The following is a 21,186-nucleotide window of genomic DNA, read 5'->3' as shown; positions in this document are numbered from 1 at the left end:
CAACAGTGGTTATAATAGATAATCATTTCAAATTTGGGTGCATCTTTTAAAAAGATTTTGTGTTTTGAGAATGATTTCCGAAGTGGAAAAGGAAGCGTTAAAATAAACATATTTTTAAGTAAAATTTTGGCTTATTTCCAGTAAAAATAGTAAATTGTATTGAGATTCCACAAGAAAATATTCATTTAGGAGATTTAGGACGTTTAATTTTTTTTTCTTTCTACTACATAATACGAGATTTTTGCTCATTTGTATGTGGGGTTATCCTTTGAACTTTTTTTTAAACATTTTGTTATAATTGTTTTCAAATCATAAATAAGGATATAATAATCCCTGCAAAATTTTCTTTTAAATGTTGGTCTCCCACGAAAAGACACCCACTTATTTTGCTTTTGATTCTACTCAAATAGCACGAAAGGAAAAAAGAGCGTAGGATGACGCTGCTGTGGACATTACGCGGTTACCTAGAATAGAATAATATTTTTTTAAATTAACTGTGTTTAATAAAAGTCTTTCCAAACAAACTATGTTTTGCATAAGGTAAGGTCGTTTTTCATTTCCGTCATTGTATTATTATTTCAATCTGGATATCAAAATTCTGTTTCATTTCAGACTGAAATTTTATTTTATAATATTTTTATCCTTACGATTCATTCTTTAATTTTTTTTTGTATTTACCAATCTTACAAAGTATCTTATTTTATTAAGTTAATTTCTTGTTGTAGTATAAATAATCAAATCCTACTTTACTTGATTTCAAGTTAAGAAAATAACATTGAGCTATGCATTGAGCTTATGAAGATCAGTATTGCCAAAACTCTCAGACAAGTGTTGTTATTAGATTCTCGATATAATGATTCATTCTAATCAGAGCCGTATTCAGCACTGTGTAGATGTAGTTAATTAATTTCACTAATAAATGGATATGAATAGTTGAATACAAAATAATGCATTATAAATACTTGTTTCTTTAATTGACAGATATAGGTATGTGATTATTATAGGATAATAAAAATAGTTAAAGTTAAATGTGTCGATAACAATTAAAGTAAATTGTATACTCACGCTTAATCAAGCCATTAAGAGCGATGCTGGGAATATTTATATTCCACTATGCATCAACAGTTTACTTATATAAATTACCATCATTCTTGTACTCATTGCGTCTAGTATGGACGATAAATATACGAAAATGTTTGCGTTTGGATTTAATTTGAGTCTCTTACCACTCCCTAACACGTGTTTCTGGGTCTACCCGTCATCGGAGAGAGTTTGTAAGAAGACTCGAACCAAATCAAAACGTACCGACTACTCTGGCAGTTATAGAAAAAATAATTACCAGAGTATGCTACTAGAGACATCTAGTGTCACTAACTAATTGTAGCTAGTTTTGACCTACGTGTGACAGATGAATTTTTACCAGCTAATACAACCAGCTTACTTGGACCGATAGATCAGGAAGTAATTAAAACATTCAAAGCTTATTACATCAAACAATCATTTACACATCTGTATGAAGTAATAAGAAAAATAACGAGTTCTCTAATAAAGACTTTTGAAAACGCTATTGTTATCGCTAACGTTATCGCACGGTCACAACTATCGCATAATTGTTTTTTTTTTTTAGATGTTTTTGTGTTGTAATTGTAAAAATACCCTTTTATGTTGTAATGTTTTTATTTAAAAATTTTAAATGTTTTTTAACATATTTTAAGACAATGTTCACTACAAGGACTACACTACAACTAACTATTTTCAATGTAAGTTTTAGATGTTAACTTCCACCATTTGTACTAAATAAGCTTTCCATTTAGGTGCTGATGAAGGTGACAGTCTATCACCGAAAATTTCACATTTAGAATAAAGTTCTACAACAAACCGGCTTATACCATCTTTAGCCAATCCTTCACCTGACGCTTTCCCGAAAGTTACCTGCCAAAGAAGTGTATTCTTAGGGTCGTTATATATACTATATATATATATATATATATATATATATATATATATATATATATATATATATATATATATATATATGTATTTATATCGACCAATCTTAAAAACTGTCATAATTCTACAACATTACCTTTCAGCATGAAAAAAAAGCATATATCAAGCTCTATTTCTACACAACGTTGCCAGCTAATTGCAGTTATCTAAGTTGTAATTAAAGTTTTAATTGCAAATAGGTGCTTGTAGACAAGACTTATAGAGAATGTGAAAGCAAACATGAATAGCTACTATCGCCGACAGGTCAAAAGTTAAAAGTAGAGCAAGTATGTCATCTAACATATCGATTATTTTCCGTATTATGCTAATTCAAATATCTTTCACATTTAGTTGTAGGAATGATATGTAACATACAGTAAAAAGATTAGCTGTATATTTATTGCACGCTATGAAATATTTATTGGTTGTATATTCAAATCAATAGTTTCCTGCATTAAAAGGTAGGTTTTGTTTTAAGCTTGGTAAGAAGTATTGTTAAACTAATAATATTCTATTAGACTACGCTTAAATGAAATCTAATGAGATTTCAGAATCTAAGAATCAATCAAATTGTAATAAAAAGCTAACAAAAGTAGATGAATAAAAAGCTGATCGTTCAGTTAGTCTTAACACTTTCGAGTCAGATTTTTTTTCAGGATCGGTATGAAATTTATTTAAAATGTATAATTATGCAAAAATAAAAGTGATTGAGATTCATTTTATGCTTGAAATCCGGCATTTTGTTTGGGACACGTATGTCCCAGTCAGACTTTTTTGGAACATATATGTGGAACTATAATAACCCATTAGACACCAAATTATGACTTTATTTTAGTAAAGAAAAATCGAAAATACAAATAAAATCTCATATTTTGATAACAAAAGGATTAAAACTAAGATCAGTATTTAATGAAAATGAAAAGTTGACGTCTTTCCTTCAATAGGTAAATGATCTCCCACGTTGAACATTTTTTTCGTTTCTTTGCCGGAGGACGTCCAAGTGGAGACGTTTTCTTTTAACAACAGCATGGCTTCATCCAAATAAAATAAGTCCCTCAGCTACACTAATTAGAAAAAGTTGAAATGATATTTTTTCTTTCCTTTTTAGATTATTGTGTAGTACATAAGAATTTACAACAGCCATCGTCAGAAAGTGAAAAAATACTATTTCCACCATTTGGGAGAGTTCTGATCAAAGTCATACAAGCCCAAAATATGATCCAGGTCGACGCTGCCCATTTTCTTATTGTACATGTCGAGAAGTTCAGCATATTGCACATTTATTTTAGAGCCGTTTTTCATTTTTCATTTCACTTCTACTTGCTTATCTCCAAAGCAATCGCTTACTGCTAAAAAGTCTTTAGTATCTTACCATCTGCAAGCTATGGCGCCATGGAACCGAAATACGCGGTAAAAAAGTTCCATCGTTATAAAACCAAATACCTGGTTGGTACGTACCTTCGCCCTCTTCATCATTTTCGTCACTACCGCTTTCTTTATCACTTTCGTTACTTATTTTGTGACGCTCTTGTTCTACTTCTTCTATGCATCCTGATGGATTGCAGTCTTCACTAGTGTCTAAAGGATCAACTTCTGATTCTGTATCGCTGGCAAAAATGGCGGCTACCTCCTCCTCTAGCTCGTTCTGCGTCAATATCTTTCTACTCCTATTCTACAACCTATTCACCTTTTTTTGTAGGTAGCTCCACTCACAAAAACAAATTCGCAACAACAGTAACAGCGCACAACCTTTCCTGAGGTAATCATCAACATAACTGCATAAACACATTCTGTAGATCAACATCACGGGAAAATACAATGCGAAAACGGTTCGCAATGTTGACTCCCTCACAAATTATTCTTTTAAAATTGTTATAAAGTTCTTAAAAAGTCGGTTACGATAAAAATTGGTTTAAATTTAGTCTAACAGACTTGATGATTTCATGACTGGGATACATACGTCCCGTCAGACTCGAAAGGGTTAACGAAGACCAATTTGCTCAGTTTGGAAGCTTCATTGGGGATTAGTAAGGATATAAATGTGTAGTATATAGAATTTATTGAATTTATAACCTATATAACCTATTACGGACTTGTATTTTTAGTTAACTCTGTCTTGGGATTATTAATTTGTATCGTTTTGAATACGTATGAGTATTTATTACTAAAAGACCCTTTTAGTAATTTTATTATAGGTTAGCTCTTCTTCGCCGAATGCAAAATTTTAAATTTTCAAAGTCATATGACGGAAAAAGTATTCATTTTTCGATGATAATTTATAGAAACTAATTTAAAGTATTTAAAAAGACCAATCTTTAAAACAAAGTCTTTAACACAAAAATTTAATGACTTATGATGGAAAGAATGTCAGTCCCTATTTTTTTTTCAGTGAGAAAGTGAGCGGAAACAATCCCCTAATTACCACCCTAACTAAAATTAATAATGAACCTTATTCAGTTTTCTTTATTTATGTATTGCTAATAAATTATGGAAGTTTTACCGACATAGAATGATTAGTTAAATAAAATGGAGTTAAAGACGAATAACGCATTTTTGTAATATTCTAAAATTGCCCTTTTCTTCTAAATAGAAAGATAACCATTAGAGATATGAAAAAATTTTAATATATGCCACTATGAGACCACTTTTTTGGTCTCCTGTTCATAACGATTAGATTCCCTCTTTTGTCTTTTTGCTCGATGGTTATTTTGTAACCCAACTTGCTCTTGTTGTTCTGGTGATATTTGCAGTATAGTCGGTTCGCTATTCCCAGTCCGCATTGTCTAGTGCTAGTAAATTAAGTAATTATTTTTTTGTGAAGTTAGTTACTTTTTGACAGACTAGAAGCGACTGAAGAACTAAAGAACTAAATTAATTATTTCTACCACAACCAATGTTCAATTTATTGAAATCTCAAATAAATTAGGTCGAAAACGAAACCAGTTATTTGATTTTTTAATAGATATTGCCGTAACTATAAAGAAAAAGAAAAATGGACTTTTTGGCAAAAAGGCAATATGTGTTTCAGAAACAATAGAAATACAACTTTCACAATTCATCAAGTAATTGATTTTTGGCAAAAGAATTACATTCTTGCTATTCTCAAGGAATAAATTTGTTCTGCGAGAAATTTACGATCTACCCGAGAGTATAAATCATTTTATATTTAATTAATAGGGTATAAACGTGATACATATATATATAGACTACAAGCTCATGAGACATTTTTGATGTCGACGGGAAGGTCCATAATAATATAATTATATAATTATAATATTAAAGCCATGCTAAAGTCACTGCTAAAGAACTAATATAAAAAATCACACAAAAAAGTTTAAAATATTTATAAAATGAAATTTTTCATTCCTCACTATTTGAAATTAACACTTTGACAGACAGTACTATACAATATGATGCAAGTGAACCCATCTACTTCACCGTATGTCATATCCCCTCTCTTACATATCTCTGGTTCAAATTAAGATTTACACCTTAGATTTCTCACCCCTGTCACAGCAAAAATGTAATCTATATACAGATTCGAAACTTTGTGTATGCTGTACTGTGTTAAATAGCCGAAAATATAAAAAAAATAAAAATAAAAATGATGAATGAAAATAAGAAATAAAAATAAAAATAAAAAATTTTCTCTGCTCCTGGTACCGATATTTTTGTATGGCAATAGGTTGCAAGTACTCAACAAGCTTGGGTCTTTATCCGCATTACATGTCATATCCACCTCAGATGTCTTATCTTAATATGTTTTACGAAGTTGAATCGTCTTCTTCACACTCCATTGTCATTAACTGCTCAATAGATTCGCCTTAATACTTTTCTTTCGAAACATCCTAACATGTTTTCATTACTTATGGTACTTAGGTACATATGTTAGGACTGGGCGTATTATTGTTTTGTAGAGTTTTGTTTTTGTACTTCTCGATATAATTTCAGATTTAAGAAGAAAATTTAGCCCAAAATAGCATCTGTTGGCCATGCAAATTCTGCTGTTCATCTGCGGTAGTATTATTTTCTGGCATGGACGGCATTTGGCAAACTAGGCTACATTCTTGAAAACAAAAGATCCACAGCATCTTAAGACCAAAGTATACAATCAATGCGTACTCCCTGTTCTCACTTATGGTTCCCAAACGTGGACATTTACAAAAGCAAATATGGACAAAATCATAAAAACCCAAAGAGCAATGGAAAGACAAATGTTGCACATAAGACCAGTAAGGATAAAAAGAGAAACGAGTGGATAAGAGAGAAAACAAAAGTGAGGTATGTTAGACAAGAAGTTTAAATGGAGATAAAGCAAAATTGAAATGGAGATTTACCGGACACAATATAAGACAAAAAGAAGACCGATGGAACAAAATTCTTATAAGTTGGAGACCGTGGGAATATAAACGAAACAGAGGAAGGCCCCAAATGAGATGGACAGATGATATCAAGAAGCACGTGGGCTCTAGGTGGATGACTACAGCGACAGACAGAGAAGAATAGAAAAGGATTGGGTAGGCCTATGTCCAAAGGTGGACCGAAGAAGGTTAATTAGATAGATTAGAGTATTACTTTCAGTGTTAATGAACGCTCCCAGGTATACAAATTCGTTTACTGCTTTTGGTAGCTGATTCTTTTAATGCTACATACGCCTCTCGTACACCGTTTTCCTTTCTTCCAACAATATTTATATCATCAGCATAGGCCAGGATTTGCACTGATTTATTAGATATTGAACCAGCGGTTGTGATTTGTAACACACGTATTACTTTTTCCAGATGCAGATTAGGCAGTATACAAAAGAGAGGGTCTCCTTGGCGCAGCCCGTTATTTGTTTTAAAAGGTCCAGACAGTTCCCCCTGAATTCGTATTTTACATTCAACTGTTTCAGGAGTTAGTTTTGTTAAATTTACCAACTGATTTGGTATTCCTAGCTCTTTCATTGCTTTGAACATTTCTTTTTTATTCACAGAGTCGTAGGCTGCTTTGTAGTCTATAAATATGTGATGAGTATCAATGCCGTATTCCAGTGATTTTTCTAAAATTTGTTTCAGGGTTGCATTCTGATGAATTGTCGATTCACCACTTCTGAAACCAGACTGGTATTTTCCTACTATCCGTTCTTTATATGGTGCCATACGGTGACATGGTACTGTTTAAAATATTATATACACTGCATTTAAAAGTGCAATTCCTCTGTGGTTATAGCATTCAATGATACTTTTTTGTGTATGGTGCAAAGTATTTTCACATTCCAATTATTGGGGAGGGATTTCTGTATCCATATTTCTTTTATAAGCTGCTGTAATGCCATTATGGTATCATGACCACCTTCTTTATATAGTTCAGCTGGGAGATTATCTATTCCAGGTGATTTGTTTCTGGCTAGTATTTTAACTGCATCTTTAACTTCAAGAATCGTTGGTGGTTCCTCTGGTGGGCTTTGATGTAGTAAATTATAAATACAATTATTAAAAAACATCAGAACATCACACACAAGATATCCAGATAATAAATAATGTTTCTTTTTTTTTCTTCAAATACCATCTAACTTATATTTTTAAGGATAATGATTTCTGCTAAAAAGAATTGTTTAAATTTATTAACCTTTAAATTACTGGGAAGGTACACTTATATTGTTATTTTCTTTCTACTTATTTTGCTTTTAAAAAAATCCGAGGGACTGATTTCAAAATAAATCAAAATAGTGTACAAAAAATTTGAATAAATATTTTTAAACTTTTTCAATTTTTCAATTAACTTTTTCAATTAAACTTTGGACTCCACTTTGGAGTCCAAATAAAAAACTTAATAAAAAATTATATTTTGTAGTGACCAGAATTACTGAAAAGGTACAGGTCGGTGTACTTAGGTATATATTGCATTGTAATCAAACAAATTTATGTGAACTATTATTTTTTTATTGTAAATAATAAAATTTTAATGCACAATTACCCATTGGTCTGGTTATTAAATGTTCATCAATTTCTCAATTGAATGTTCGTCACACACCGGCTTTGTACAGATTTTGCAACTTTTTCTTTTCTTTCGCTGTTTATGATCTTCTCGCGGCATGTGTAGGTAATAGCTCATAAGTACGATGGCTTGTCGAGATGCACTACGTGGGGATCCTTTTTGAACTTTTGGTATTGTCGGTAGCAACAGTTGATGTCCAACACACGCTTTTATAGCTATTTTGGTAAAGTAATTTCCTAATACTTTTGAAATGGTAGCGCGGGTCTGAAACGTGCAATGTAAGTTGATTTTCCAGTTCTTTTAGAAACATTAGCCACACGTAACTTTTTTTTAGTTTAGGATTATGATCCATACATTACATATGTGACCAAAGCTACCACATCTAGGATGTAATTGGGTTTCTCGCTTAGTGGTATATTTCGACATCTTAAGCATTATATCAACTCGTCTGTTTGATGCAGACGCAGACGCAGAAAATCTGTTTGATACTTTTAAAGTCTTGAGTTTTCATATCACCGATTTATGCTTTTTGAAAACATAAGAGAAAATTGTAACCTCTTTTGTATATGCAAAATTACTCGAATAAACGCTTTGAGTTTTTAAATGTTGCATATTTAGTGGTAGGAACCACTTGTTTTTTTACACTATACCACCTACCCCAACTCTGTACTCATATCCCAAGAATTCAGTGTTTGAATTTGAATTGCAGTGTAGTGCAAAAATTGTCCGAGGTTACGTTCCTACCAGATCCTTTGTATCGATTCACCAAATTCAAAACCATGTTTATATCAACATTTACTTGCCATTTGCCACCTGATGGCTTTCTAGTATATAACTGTCCTTGTAATAAGTAAGCATTTTGTTCGTCACATGCTCAAAATATCTTAGTACCATATTTTACAGGCTTTAGGCGAATGTATTGAGTAGATTTTGTATGCCCTTTATATGAAAATAGCTGTTTATCTAAAGGTATACATTTTAAGAGTTTGTTAATACCTTTTTTTCAAATTACTGTTGAGCATGGTCCACATATCCAAATATCCCAGAAAAGTGTCCAATTCTTCTTCGGTGATGGGCTTGAAAATTATTTTCTATGGTTTACTGACAGCATTCTGAAATTTTTCTATCTGTTCCGTATTGGAAAAGGAAAGGAGCATTTTGCAATATAGTTCCATTTTTGCTAGTCGACGTTAAATTCTCTTCGCCTGCCGTTGATCTTGTTTTGTCTTTATCATCTTCATCTTCAGTATCTTCTTTATATTCAATTGTGGGGGTTGAGAGAACTGTAGAGCGAAGTTTGGAATTAATAAGGGAATAGCAGTTTGGATTTATGCTAAAAGGAGTACAATGGGTGCCTTGTTTGCCTTGAGACAGTTGATACAGAAATACAGAGATACGGTGGGAAGAAAAGGGAGGTAATTATAAAAGAAAAAAAAGCTTGATATTTATCGATCTTAAGAAGACGTACGACAGCGTTTCTAGACAAGAACTCTCTGCGTTTTGAGTTGTTGCTACCGGAATAATACATTGTTCCATTTTTTGTGTAACAATAATCTCATTATTCTGGCCATTCTATATCGCCAAGACCCCGTATGTTAATTCTAATTCTACACATTTCTGATAAAGCGTTATCCAGTTTACCTGGTACAAACTTCTTACGATTCATGTTCCAAGTTTGAAGGTTATAGAGATATTTTTGTTTGTTTGACAGAAACTTACCTTGATGACGATGAGGAGCAACAAACTTTAAATCCTCCTTGTTATTCATCTTCATATTGACTTTATTCGGACTCTATTAGGTCTCTTAATATTCTACTCTTACAATCTTCTGAGTATGCTGTTTACTAAAATGTGTCTGTAATTATTCATATTTCTGTTCTCTCCTTTCATGTGGATGTACCAGGTCCAAATAAAAGTTCTATGGGATGTTAGCGAAGATTTTTTATACTGCAGATGTGCCGCGGTTCCGAGTACGTGCATAATAGTTAATGAAGTATATATACCAACTGGTAAAGGCTATAGCGGGATAAGATGATCAAAAGTGCCCCCCTCACCGATCAGCAGCGAGACTTGTGCTTTCAATAAAGCATATAAAAACATGACTTCATACAAATATTTATTTATTTTGATAAACATTTGACAATAGACTATAATATGTAGGCAATATGGATTATCATCTAAGGCTTATGCACCAAAAGTGATATGCGATTAAAAGCGATAAAAACAATTGTTGAGGAAGGGTCAATCATAAAGCTATAGGTTTTTTTCGAGTTTTGACTATTTAAGAAAAAAAAGACAAGTAGTATAACAAAATTGAAGGGTGCGATCAAAAATACGCGGAAATTCGATCATTTAGCTACTAGATTTTAAGGTTATGAGCCAATAAAGTGGGAAAATATTATAAAAACACGATTTTTTCGCAATTTGAGAATTTATAAGTTAAAAATGATTATTTTAACAATGATGATTCATAGCCCGTAAGAAAATAGATGGAAAAGCATACATCTAACTATTTGATTTTGAGGTAAGGTAAAAGAAGTGCGAAAAGGATAAAAAACGTGGTATTTTCGAATTTTATCTTTATGAAAGAGTTAAATGGGGACTTTTACAAAAGAATGTGATAATGCGGAGGAAAAATGTTGAATTATCAACTGAGTGAGGTTATGTGCAAATAAATGAGTAAAAAACGTTTTTTTTTATTTTTCGATGCTTTCCGCTCAGAAATTGAAAATTCTGCATTGACCATTTAAAAGAACGAAAAAAAAAAATACATAAAAAATTACTATTTAAAAGTTAGCCAAAAATTATTAACATAACCTAAGAAATTATTGAAAATTTCAATAATTTTTCTTGAGCTCAATATAAAAATTTGAAAAAAATCAGGCTATTTTGTATGTAAAAGATATATATTTATGAATTTTTTCAGATTTTTTAAGCAAAATTGCGTCCAGAAAAAAAAAGTTGAAAAATGCTTTTTTTTAGATTTAATAGGTTCTATGGGCTCTGGGAAGCTAAAAATTTGTATGATTTTATATGCTTTATTGAAAGCACAAGTCGCGGTGCTGATCGGTGAGGTGGCACTTTTGACCATCTTATCCCGCTATAGCCTTTAATATTTACATAGTATATTTTACATACATATTTTGCTGTAATTAATTATGCGAGAAAATGTTAAAGACGTTTTAAAGATCCAGAAGCAATATATTTTATTTGAAAATTATTTAAATACGTTGATTCACAATTTTATATAGTTTAATCTGTGTTCAGATGAAATTTTCAGTAATTCTAAGTAATTTATGCAAAACATTTTGTTATCTACTCTGTCTAGTTTACTTTATTTATTCCTAATAGGCTATTTTATTTATTATAGACCAAGTTTTCGCTAACTTATGCATACAAGATCGTTCTTCTTCCTTACTAGACAATTCATAACATAAATTGCGTACTTACCACAATATGTAGAGCTAATTACGTTTATTACATTTAGATCGAATTATAGCTACATTCAAGGATGTTACAAGAAGCTTTTTAAAAGCATAATAGAATGTTAATAGCTACTATAGGTTAATTACGTGTATATGTAACAAGACACAATTAACTCAACATAGAGAAGAGAGAAACTTGTAAAACAAAATCACTGTTTTCAAAATATATGATTAATATACGATACACATACAAAGTTTAGTAATATTTTTAATTAGAGCCTAATAAAAATAGGAGAAATTGGAAGAAGACAGGGGAGCTGCTGTTTGGAAAAGTATTTAGTGTTTTCTTAAATATTTTTTGATTATTCTTAATATCTTTATTATATGGCTTTAGTAACTTATTTTTTACAAGTTTATCTTCTTTAAATTTCCCACATACTTATTCATATTTATCAAAATTGCAATCTGAAAAGCACTTGCATACGATATACCTACTTATTAACTATCTGTGTAGGAGAATCAATAATGTAGCCTAAAACGTTCGAGTAAATAGCCTTTTAACGATTAACTTAAAAAGTTTTTATTTTATTACATCTCAAACGGGATGCGATTCGAATGCCACAAATATTTCCATAGGCTCTTCTCACGATCGATCTTTGTAAATAGTGGCTAACTCGGGCGAGGGTAGAACTTAACCTAAAGTCGCGAGGTGCACATCTCCTGCTTAGACGATCAGAATTCTTGCCAGAAAGAAAAGTAATTTCTCTGTTGTGTTGATAATAATTTATGCGTTGTGCCAATTGATTGTTTGTATATTTTAAACCATATAAGTTTAATTTTTTACGAGTTTAATTAACAATACCACCCTTCTTGTTGTTTTAAATACATTTACAAAATAAAAACCTAATCTTAAAAATGCAAGACTTACGGAAATATTAAAATTCCTAGTAATACAATCGATGAATATTAACCAGATGTGGGTGTTAATGATATTTATACTGAAATACCTTTTCGCAAATCGCCTGCATATTGCCGCAGTTTTGTTACGTAAGATAGTACACCTAATAATAAAAGAAAATTATTTTAAAACTCGCTGTAGGATTTTTTATTAGTTTTTTCTAATTGACGATTCGAAAAATTTTTTATGTATAATTACATTTTTTTCCATAAATACAATAAGAAAGAAACACACATATTTACTTCTTATACTTACACGAAAAGATTTATACTATCATTTAAATAAAAATAATATTAAATAAAACATTACAAAAATGGATACTAGCCAAGATATTTGATAAATGAGATTTAAAGTTCAAAAACTTAACATCAAAATAATATTAGACTTAGAAAACATACTGTTTGGGAAAGTATGTACTTACTATTTCTTTCTTATTTTTACATTTAATATTTTTCTGTTACGGTACTGTAATGTGATCTAATATAATGCTATGTATTCTAACGACTTTAGTAGAATATATTGTTTCCTGTTATTTCGTAAAATTGCTAAACTGGTTGTCTCATGTATTATGTTATAAGTGCGGAGAATTTGACTTCTCTTTTGTATTCTGTGTCACAAATATGCACACGTGTGTACGGTTTCGTATTACGGTCTCAATTAACTTAAATTATCGCATTCAAAAGCACAATACAATAGGGTGATTTATTGATGTATCCTCTTCCACCCAACGGCCAAAAGATTCTTTTCTGACCTGCAATCTCAACACTTCATCCCAAGACAGCGAACGAAACACACCAAGTTTGTCGGCTCTCGTGCCATAGAGCCGCGTCGGCGGGCGTCCCGACGTACCAACGAGATCTCCTTGGCTAAGAATCCATCAATATTTCAAAGGGTAAGTCGATATTCTTTGTACAAACACCAATAATGAGTAAGACTAGTTAATTTCATAATTTACTGACAGTTGTGTTTGCTACTTGTCTCTAATTTATTCACAAACAAAATATTACATTTTTACTTTATAATTATTTATCTAATATTATTTAACCAGCGACCTCTTAAGTTTTATACAAAACACATACAGAGGAGATAAAATCAAGAAAAAAAATAAGACATGACTATATACAGAATACAAAACTCTTTTATTTTATTTTTTAATTTTTACTTTATTTTGTTATTTATTTTATTTTTATTTTACATTGTTCTCCAGTAGGAAGTATTGCGAAATGCTTTTTACGAAGGTATTTCTGCCTAAACAAATTGCCATAAGCCTAATGAGCCATCTGCTGAGCCGTTTTTAAAAGTCATCCACAAAAGAATTTACCGGAAATGCGAGGAACAAATTGCGCCCAATCAGTTTGGATTTGTGAATGCCGTTGGTACGAGGAAAGCTTTATTTAACGTGCAGGTATTGTTTCAGAAATGTAGAGATGTTAGCTGTGATGTTTTTGCATGCCTGATTGACTACAAGAAGGCGCTCGATAGAGTCAGGCATGAACAAATGATGGCAGTGCTGAAGAGATCAGGGATTGACGGAAGAGACCTAAAAAATAATAGCTAACCTGTATTGGAATCAATCAGCGGTGCTCCGAATAGATGGAGAATATACAGATCAGGTCAAAATCTTAAGGGGAGTGAGACATGGATGCATAATTTCACCACTGATATTCAATGTGTACTCGGAGCACATTTTTGAAGAGGCTCTAAAAGATATTGATGAAGGTATATGCGATATGCAGATGATACAATAGTGTTCTCCAATACCATAGAAGGGCTGCAAAACTTAATGAACAAAATAACGGAAACAAATAAAACATATAGACTGGATATAAACACCGGCAAAACCAAGCTGATGATCGTCAGCAATCAAAACATAACTGGAGTAAATCTGTATGTGAACCAAATGAGAATTGAGCGTGTCTCATAATACAACTAGTTGGGAACTATAATGGGAAAATACCCAAGAGATTAAATGTCGCATTAGAAAGGCAAAAAGTGCATTCTTTACTATAAGCTCTGTGTTAAAGAGCCATGACCTCACCCTAAAGCCAAAAATAAGGCTCCTTAAATGTTGCATACTACCAGTTGCAACTTATGGATTGGAAACTATGGCAATAACAAGAAAAATGGCAGAACAATTAAGAGTAACTCAACGGGCCATGGAGAGGGCCATGTTAAATATAAGCCTCAGAGACAAAATTCCTAACACTGAAATACGTCGAAGAACTAAAGTAACCGACATCATGGAAAAAATAGCGACATTGAGATGGCAATGGGTAGCACATGTAGCAAGACAAGACACCAACAGATGGTCTCATAAAGTGACATTCTGGAGACCTCGAGAAACAAAAAGAAGCGTGGGAAGACCCAAAAAGAGATGGATAGACGATATAACAGCTGTAGCTGGAAAGCAGTGGATGAGAATTGCAAAAGATAGGGAATTGTGGAAACAATTGGAGGAGGCCTATGTCCAACAATGGATGAATGAAGGCTGAAGAAGAAGAAGAAGAAATGTTGCCTGTACTTAGTGCTTCGGTACGGAGTAGAAACGTGGAAATTAAAGGTGAAAACTCTATAAAATTTCAGGCTTTTGAGATAGGGTTATACAGAATGATCTTGAAGATACCACGGACAGACAAAGTTACCAATGAAGAAGTACTACGGAGGATGAACACAACCGAGGATTTGGGCAATATCGTAAAGGGCCGTAAGCTGCAGTACTTGGGACATATAATGAGAAATCAAAGCAGATATGAGCTACTCCAATGCATTTTGCAAGTTGAAATTAAAGGAACAAGGGCTGCAGGATGAAGAAGAATATCCTGGCTTGCTAACCTGAGGGCATGGTATAATAAGACCTCAATACAGATATTCCGCCCAGCAACCAACAGCCCGAATGACCGCCAGTGTTCGGAACGGACAAGCACCCTAAAAAGAACAATTGCCATGCCGTGGATATAAATTTTAAATCCATGTTCCAGTGCATATAAATATATATATGTTACGAGCAAAGCCCGAAATTGGACAGTCCTAGCATTGTACGAAAATTATTGTCCACTTCTAGCATTGTACCCCCAAACTGTACAATGTCCGAAATGATCAAAATTAAAAATGATTATCGAAACGTTCATCGATTCGAATCGATTTATTATTGATAAGCGACATACCAAATCAAAAATAGAATATTTCTTGTTAATTATTTGATATTTTTATATTTTCTATTTATGTATAGAGTTCTTCTTTTGCGAATCAATGTAATAAAAGGCTGTGTCAAACTAAAATCTGAATAATAAGAATTTGTTCTGCAATAGAGTAATAATGTGAGTGAAACATTTTAAAGCTTCAAGAGATAGGTACATCACTATACTATATATAATAGTAGTAGTCATATTCTCCCAAACTTTGACGAATTGCTACTTATTGAAATTCGAACATTGTACAGCAATTCTTTTGTACAAAGTCCGACGATTATGTCTATTCCGGAGATTGTACAGTAAAGGGGTACAATGCTAGAAGTGGACAAGATTTTCCGTACAATGCTAGGATTGTCCAATTTCGGACATTGCTCGTAACATATATATTTACAGCAGGAAAAATGAAAGATTACCCATGAATGATCATATCAATCACTTATTTTGTATTTGCTGTCTTTTTCTATAAATAACAAATGTTTGTTATAGAAAAAGACAGCAAATACAAAATAAGTGATTGATATAATTGTTTGTGGGTAATCTTTCATTTTTCCGACTGTATATATATATATATTACTTTCTGGTGTGGCTTCGCTGTTTCCACTATTTTTCTGCATTCTTCTCTCTCTTTTATTGTCCTTTTCATATTTCTAATTGTCATACTTATTAAGTCTTCTTCCACTTGTTGTCTCCATCTCAGTTTAGGTCTGCCTCCTGTTCTTTTACCTGGTAGTATCCATTCCGTTATAACTCTTAACGGATTGCTCTTCTCTCTTCTCATTATGTATCCATACCATCTAATTCTTTGTGCTTTTATTACTCTATGTTCTCTTAACCATCCATTCTTGTATTGCGTGATTCAACCATTGTGTCGCATCCTCTTCGTTTTGCCTCTTTGGTCCCAGTATTTTTCTGATAATCCTCCTCTCAAAAACATTCAATTGCTCTTCTTCTTCTTTTTCAAATATTTAAATATTTTAACCTCTTCGAAACTGTGTGTATATATTGTCAGTGTTGTCATTTGTGTTTTTTTTTATTGCTTACGTTCATGTATTTTGTTTTATTTTCATTTATTTCCAGTCCTCTAAGTTTGGCTTTTATTTCTATTTCTTGGAAGGTTTTCTTTAAGCCTTTTTATCTTTTGCTATTATGGATATATCGTCCGCCTATCCTAATATTTGTACTGCATTCTTGTTTATAGTTTCTGCGTTTTACAGCTTTTTTATTATCTTGTCTAGTTATAGAATAAATTGTAGTACCGTTGAGAGCGCATCTCCTTCATTCTATCATTTCAACCCTTTTTATAATTTTATTTGGATTACTCTCTTGTGAGTCTTGGATCATTTTTCTTCTGTTTAGTTTGTCAAACGCCTGTTCAAAGTCTAGGAAAAGTATATGTATTTCTCCGTCGTACTTGTATGTTTTCTCTATCACTTGTTTTAGCGTATGTATCGTGGATCTTCCTTTTACAAAACCGTACCGGTAATCCTCTATGGTTTGTCTTGTATATATTGTTAGTCTGTCTCTAGTCATTACTTTATATGGTTTTAGAAGAGAAAGATATAAAAATAAAAAATGGGTTTTATAAACAACTTGGTGAGCTAATTGAAAAAGTACCAAAATATGATTCAAAAAGATTCGTGGGAGATATGAATGCGAAAGTAGGAAGAGAAGAACGTTCATATAAATAAAACAGGTGGTAAAACTCTACATAAAGATAGTAACGAATTTTCAATTAAGCATAACCTTAAGATAAAAAATATACAATTTGATATATAAAATAATAACATAAAGATATATAAAATAACTTGGATCTCTTCTGATGGCAAAACAGGAAACCAAAGAGACCATGTTCTTGTTGACAGAAAACACAATAGGTCAGTGACGGATTATAAAAGCTACAGGCGAGCAGATGCTGACAGTAACCATATATTGACAATAGCCACAGTTATACAAGACATTCCCAAACAACCAAGAAAAGTAAAACAATGGAAAAATATCAGGTAGAGCAGTTTTAAAATAAAGATGTAGTAAAAAGATTGGAGGAAGAAATAAAAAGAAGAGATTGGGAAGAATCACGACGGGGAACCTAGAGTAACAGTTACAAATATAGAAGGCGAAGAAAGAGAAGTAGATAAGCGGTTGTTGAAAGGCAGTAAAGTAGTAGAATTATTAAACACACTGTTGAAGGCAAAAAACGTAACCAGGGCCGCTAAGATTAGAACTTATGAAGCAATAGTGAGAACATATATGCATGTAAAACTTGGCTATTGAACCAAGAAAAAGAAAAAAAAGAGGAAAATTTTGAGCAAAGTTTTTGGTGGGATAAAGAAGGCTAATAGAGAATGGCGTATAAGAACAAACCAGAAGCTATTGCAAATTTTTAAAAGACTCAAAATAAAGCAGAAAATCAAAGCACCGTGAGTTAAATGGTTGGGTCATGTTTTACAACTGACAAAAGAAAGAAACGTCCTAATAGTGCTGCAAGCAGAAGAACAAGAGAAGAAAAGAAAAGAAAGACCATGAAGGAAGTGGTTTGATGCTGTACCAACCAACATAGAAGAAAAGGGAACAAGAGACTGAAAAGTACAAGTAAGTGACAGTAAAAAGTGGAAAAACTAATCAAGATTATTGAAGCCGAGGGCTTTTAGGGCCTATAATGCTGTTATATATAATATATTTTTTAAATTATCATAAAATACACTCTAATTTTTTTTTATAAATCTAGTAAATAATAACACTACCTAATATAATTTCCTGAAATATAAATAATTTTCCGAACGATTATTGTAGATTTAATAACATATTATGTGGCAATTAACAATAGTAATAAAACCAACATACCTATTTTATTTTGTCTGACCTGAGCACTTCCTACATCCTTAAAAAAGTATCCCAACAGACACAAACTCACTACAACGTCAAGTTTCATTTTAAAAGTTCCAACAACTAAATCCCTATTACCAACAAACACTAAAAATTAGCTCCGTTTCGAGCACATTTCCGTATTTAAAAAAAAATAAGCGTTTCGTCGCCGGTAGTACTCCTTCAGGCGGTAGTACTAATCCTATTTCAGCGATGTCTTCAACGTCGATCGTACGAGTGGTACAGCGGGTACGACCTAACGAAAGAAGAACCAATGCAGACTGAAGACATGCTTTGGCTGTCTGTAGACCATCGGGACCAGGAAAGTGGGTCACTGGGACACCGTAGCGGGCCTAAGAATGATGGTACCTATCGATGAGAGTTGGGCGCAGTTCTTTACAAATAACCACTTACCGGGTTTTTGTGTATTAACGATTGCAGTTAATAATATTGTTTTGAGGTTGTTATATTATTAGAAATAATTAACAAAAACCACAAATATTTGTTTCATTCCATAAATTCAAATTTTAATTTTGAATAACTAGTTTTAGGAGTTGTATGTTATTTTAAATTTTAATTTATAGTGTATATTATAAAGATTTTGTTGTTTGATTAAAATTATCTTACTAATTACTAATGATTAACCTACAAATTTATTGGTAAATATTAAAACGACGGTACTTTTCTCAAATATCGGTAGATAATTTATTTCTTGTAATATGATCCCTGTTTGGTGTGATCGTAAAATTACACTACTGTTAAAATCATGACGGGGAACCTAGAGTACCAGCATAAGTACCTTCTTTCCTTTGATTCCTGTGTGTACAATTAAATCATTAAAAAATTTTCTAGTTCCCTCATTATCCTTACAAATATCCCTATTTTTTCTGTGAACATCTTATCCCTTATCTTGGTAAGATACATGAAAAAGATTGAAAACGCGAATTCCATAAACACGTTGAATAATATTTAATAAAAATTTTGACATTTTACTAAAAGGAAAACTCATCGTACTACAAATAGGTCTGAGTGGGAATTTATTTCGAACACCAATACTGAAAATAACAATTTCTTTACTTAACTTTTAAATTTCTTGTGTAATGCTTTAAAATGTTTGTTAATATTAAAGTAAAAAGAAATGACTCTTTTTGTTCTTAGCCTTCTATGGTCCATTTTTGGACATAGGCCTCCCCCAATTTCTTCCATCAATCTCTAACCTAAGCAACATACTTGCAATATGTTCCGGCTATATTTTTTGGTACTAGCTACACATCTCATCTGAAGTATTTTTCCTGCTCGTCTACCTATGTAAAGTCTCCAGTGTTGTACTGTTAGTCGTTCTAGCTTTTACCTTTTTGTCTGACAATGTAGTCTGCAAAGCTTCATGTGAGTTTGGCAATTTTTGTTATGATTACATTAACTTTTGATTTTGATCTTACGCAGCCATCACTCTTTCCATCTAATAGTAGTATACCCAACATTACCCTTTCTATTGTCCTTTCTGTTGTGGCTAGTTTGTTTATGTTTACCTTGGCTGGAGTCCAGGTTTGACATTTATATGCCATGAGAGACACGAAACATTAGTTTAATATTTTGCTCCTCAAGTATTGAGGTATTTTGCAGTTCTAAATATCCAACTATTGTAAAATATCTCCAAAATTATTATTAAGTGTAGAGACAAGTGCTGCCTGTAAAAATACTGAGCAAATAATGAATTTGTGTTTTGACTTACCCTGTGTAAGATTTAAAGCATAATCAATTATTTTAATGGATTTTGACAATCATTTAAAAATATAACTACAACAGGTTGACGTTTTTGTACCTCTTTTCTTATACATGAAGTTCAACTTGTTACGTCTTTCATTGACATTTGGTGATAACTTTTTAAATACCTTGTATAACACAAAACAACTTTGAATTTTTGTAACGAGGAAGTAAATCGGATTTAAAATTTAAAATAAAAGTTCTCTGGTGCAATCCATGGGGGTTTGCGATCACTAAATCAAAATGTTCTCGAGCACCACGCTTAGTAATTATTGTTGAACGTTCATGCCCGTCCATGCAATAAAAGTTAGTGTGTTTAACCTAAGCTAACCCAACCTAACCTAACCTAACCTAACTTAACCAAAACATATATTTTATAAGTGTTATGGAGGCAATAACAAAACATATATGCAAATTAGAATATATTGGAAATCGAAGAAATGGTACACTCAAAATTACTTTTGTTTTAGTAAAAAAGATGGTGTTTCTTTAGAGGATATGTAATATACACAAGTTTATAGCACTCTTTTGCTAAAATATATGAACTTTTGCACTTTGTATAGCGCAACACAAAACCGTATTGTTAATTTATTTTCATTTATTTATGGCCATCACAATAAATGGCACCTTTGTACGCTTACCACTTGAAATGGGAAATAAGGGGAAGACATTAGTTGTTAGCCTTTCTGTCTTTAATTTTGTATCCGCCCGAGAGTATGACGAACCAGGGGAGCTGTAATAACATCGTAACACACTTAACACACTTTACAATAGAGACTAAATACTTGACAATGTCAGTGCCACAGTCTAAACGTTATCTTGGCGTTTTATAATTTCTTCATTCAACATTAGGGATCCTACACCACTCGCCTCCAGGTTTTTACATTAAGAAGGTTTTGAGCCTCTGCTGCCACTTCACTTTCCTAAATATTTTATATTTTCTATATATTTTCTATATATTTTCTTTATATTTTCTATATATTTTATATTATTGACCAAGTATCGTCATCCAATATGA

At 32.1% G+C, this 21,186-nt stretch overlaps 1 protein-coding gene across 1 annotated transcript in view; it reads right to left on the bottom strand.

Moving 5' to 3' along the window:
* The window catches only part of flz (transmembrane serine protease filzig), a 162,993-nt gene extending 144,323 nt beyond the window's left edge, over window positions 1-18,670 (bottom strand). The window contains exon 1 of the mRNA XM_072535710.1: window positions 18,384-18,670. Coding sequence (XP_072391811.1) covers window positions 18,384-18,471 — 88 coding nt within the window. The 5' untranslated portion in view covers window positions 18,472-18,670. The remainder of the gene's footprint in view (window positions 1-18,383) is intronic.
* Between the last annotated feature and the right edge of the window lie 2,516 nt (window positions 18,671-21,186).

The sequence above is a fragment of the Diabrotica undecimpunctata genome, chromosome 6, assembly GCF_040954645.1.
Source record: "Diabrotica undecimpunctata isolate CICGRU chromosome 6, icDiaUnde3, whole genome shotgun sequence".
Taxonomy (NCBI): Eukaryota; Metazoa; Arthropoda; class Insecta; order Coleoptera; family Chrysomelidae; genus Diabrotica; species Diabrotica undecimpunctata.
The sequence above is the reverse complement of the archived record's forward strand: the minus strand, read 5'-3'. Positions and strand labels throughout refer to the sequence as shown.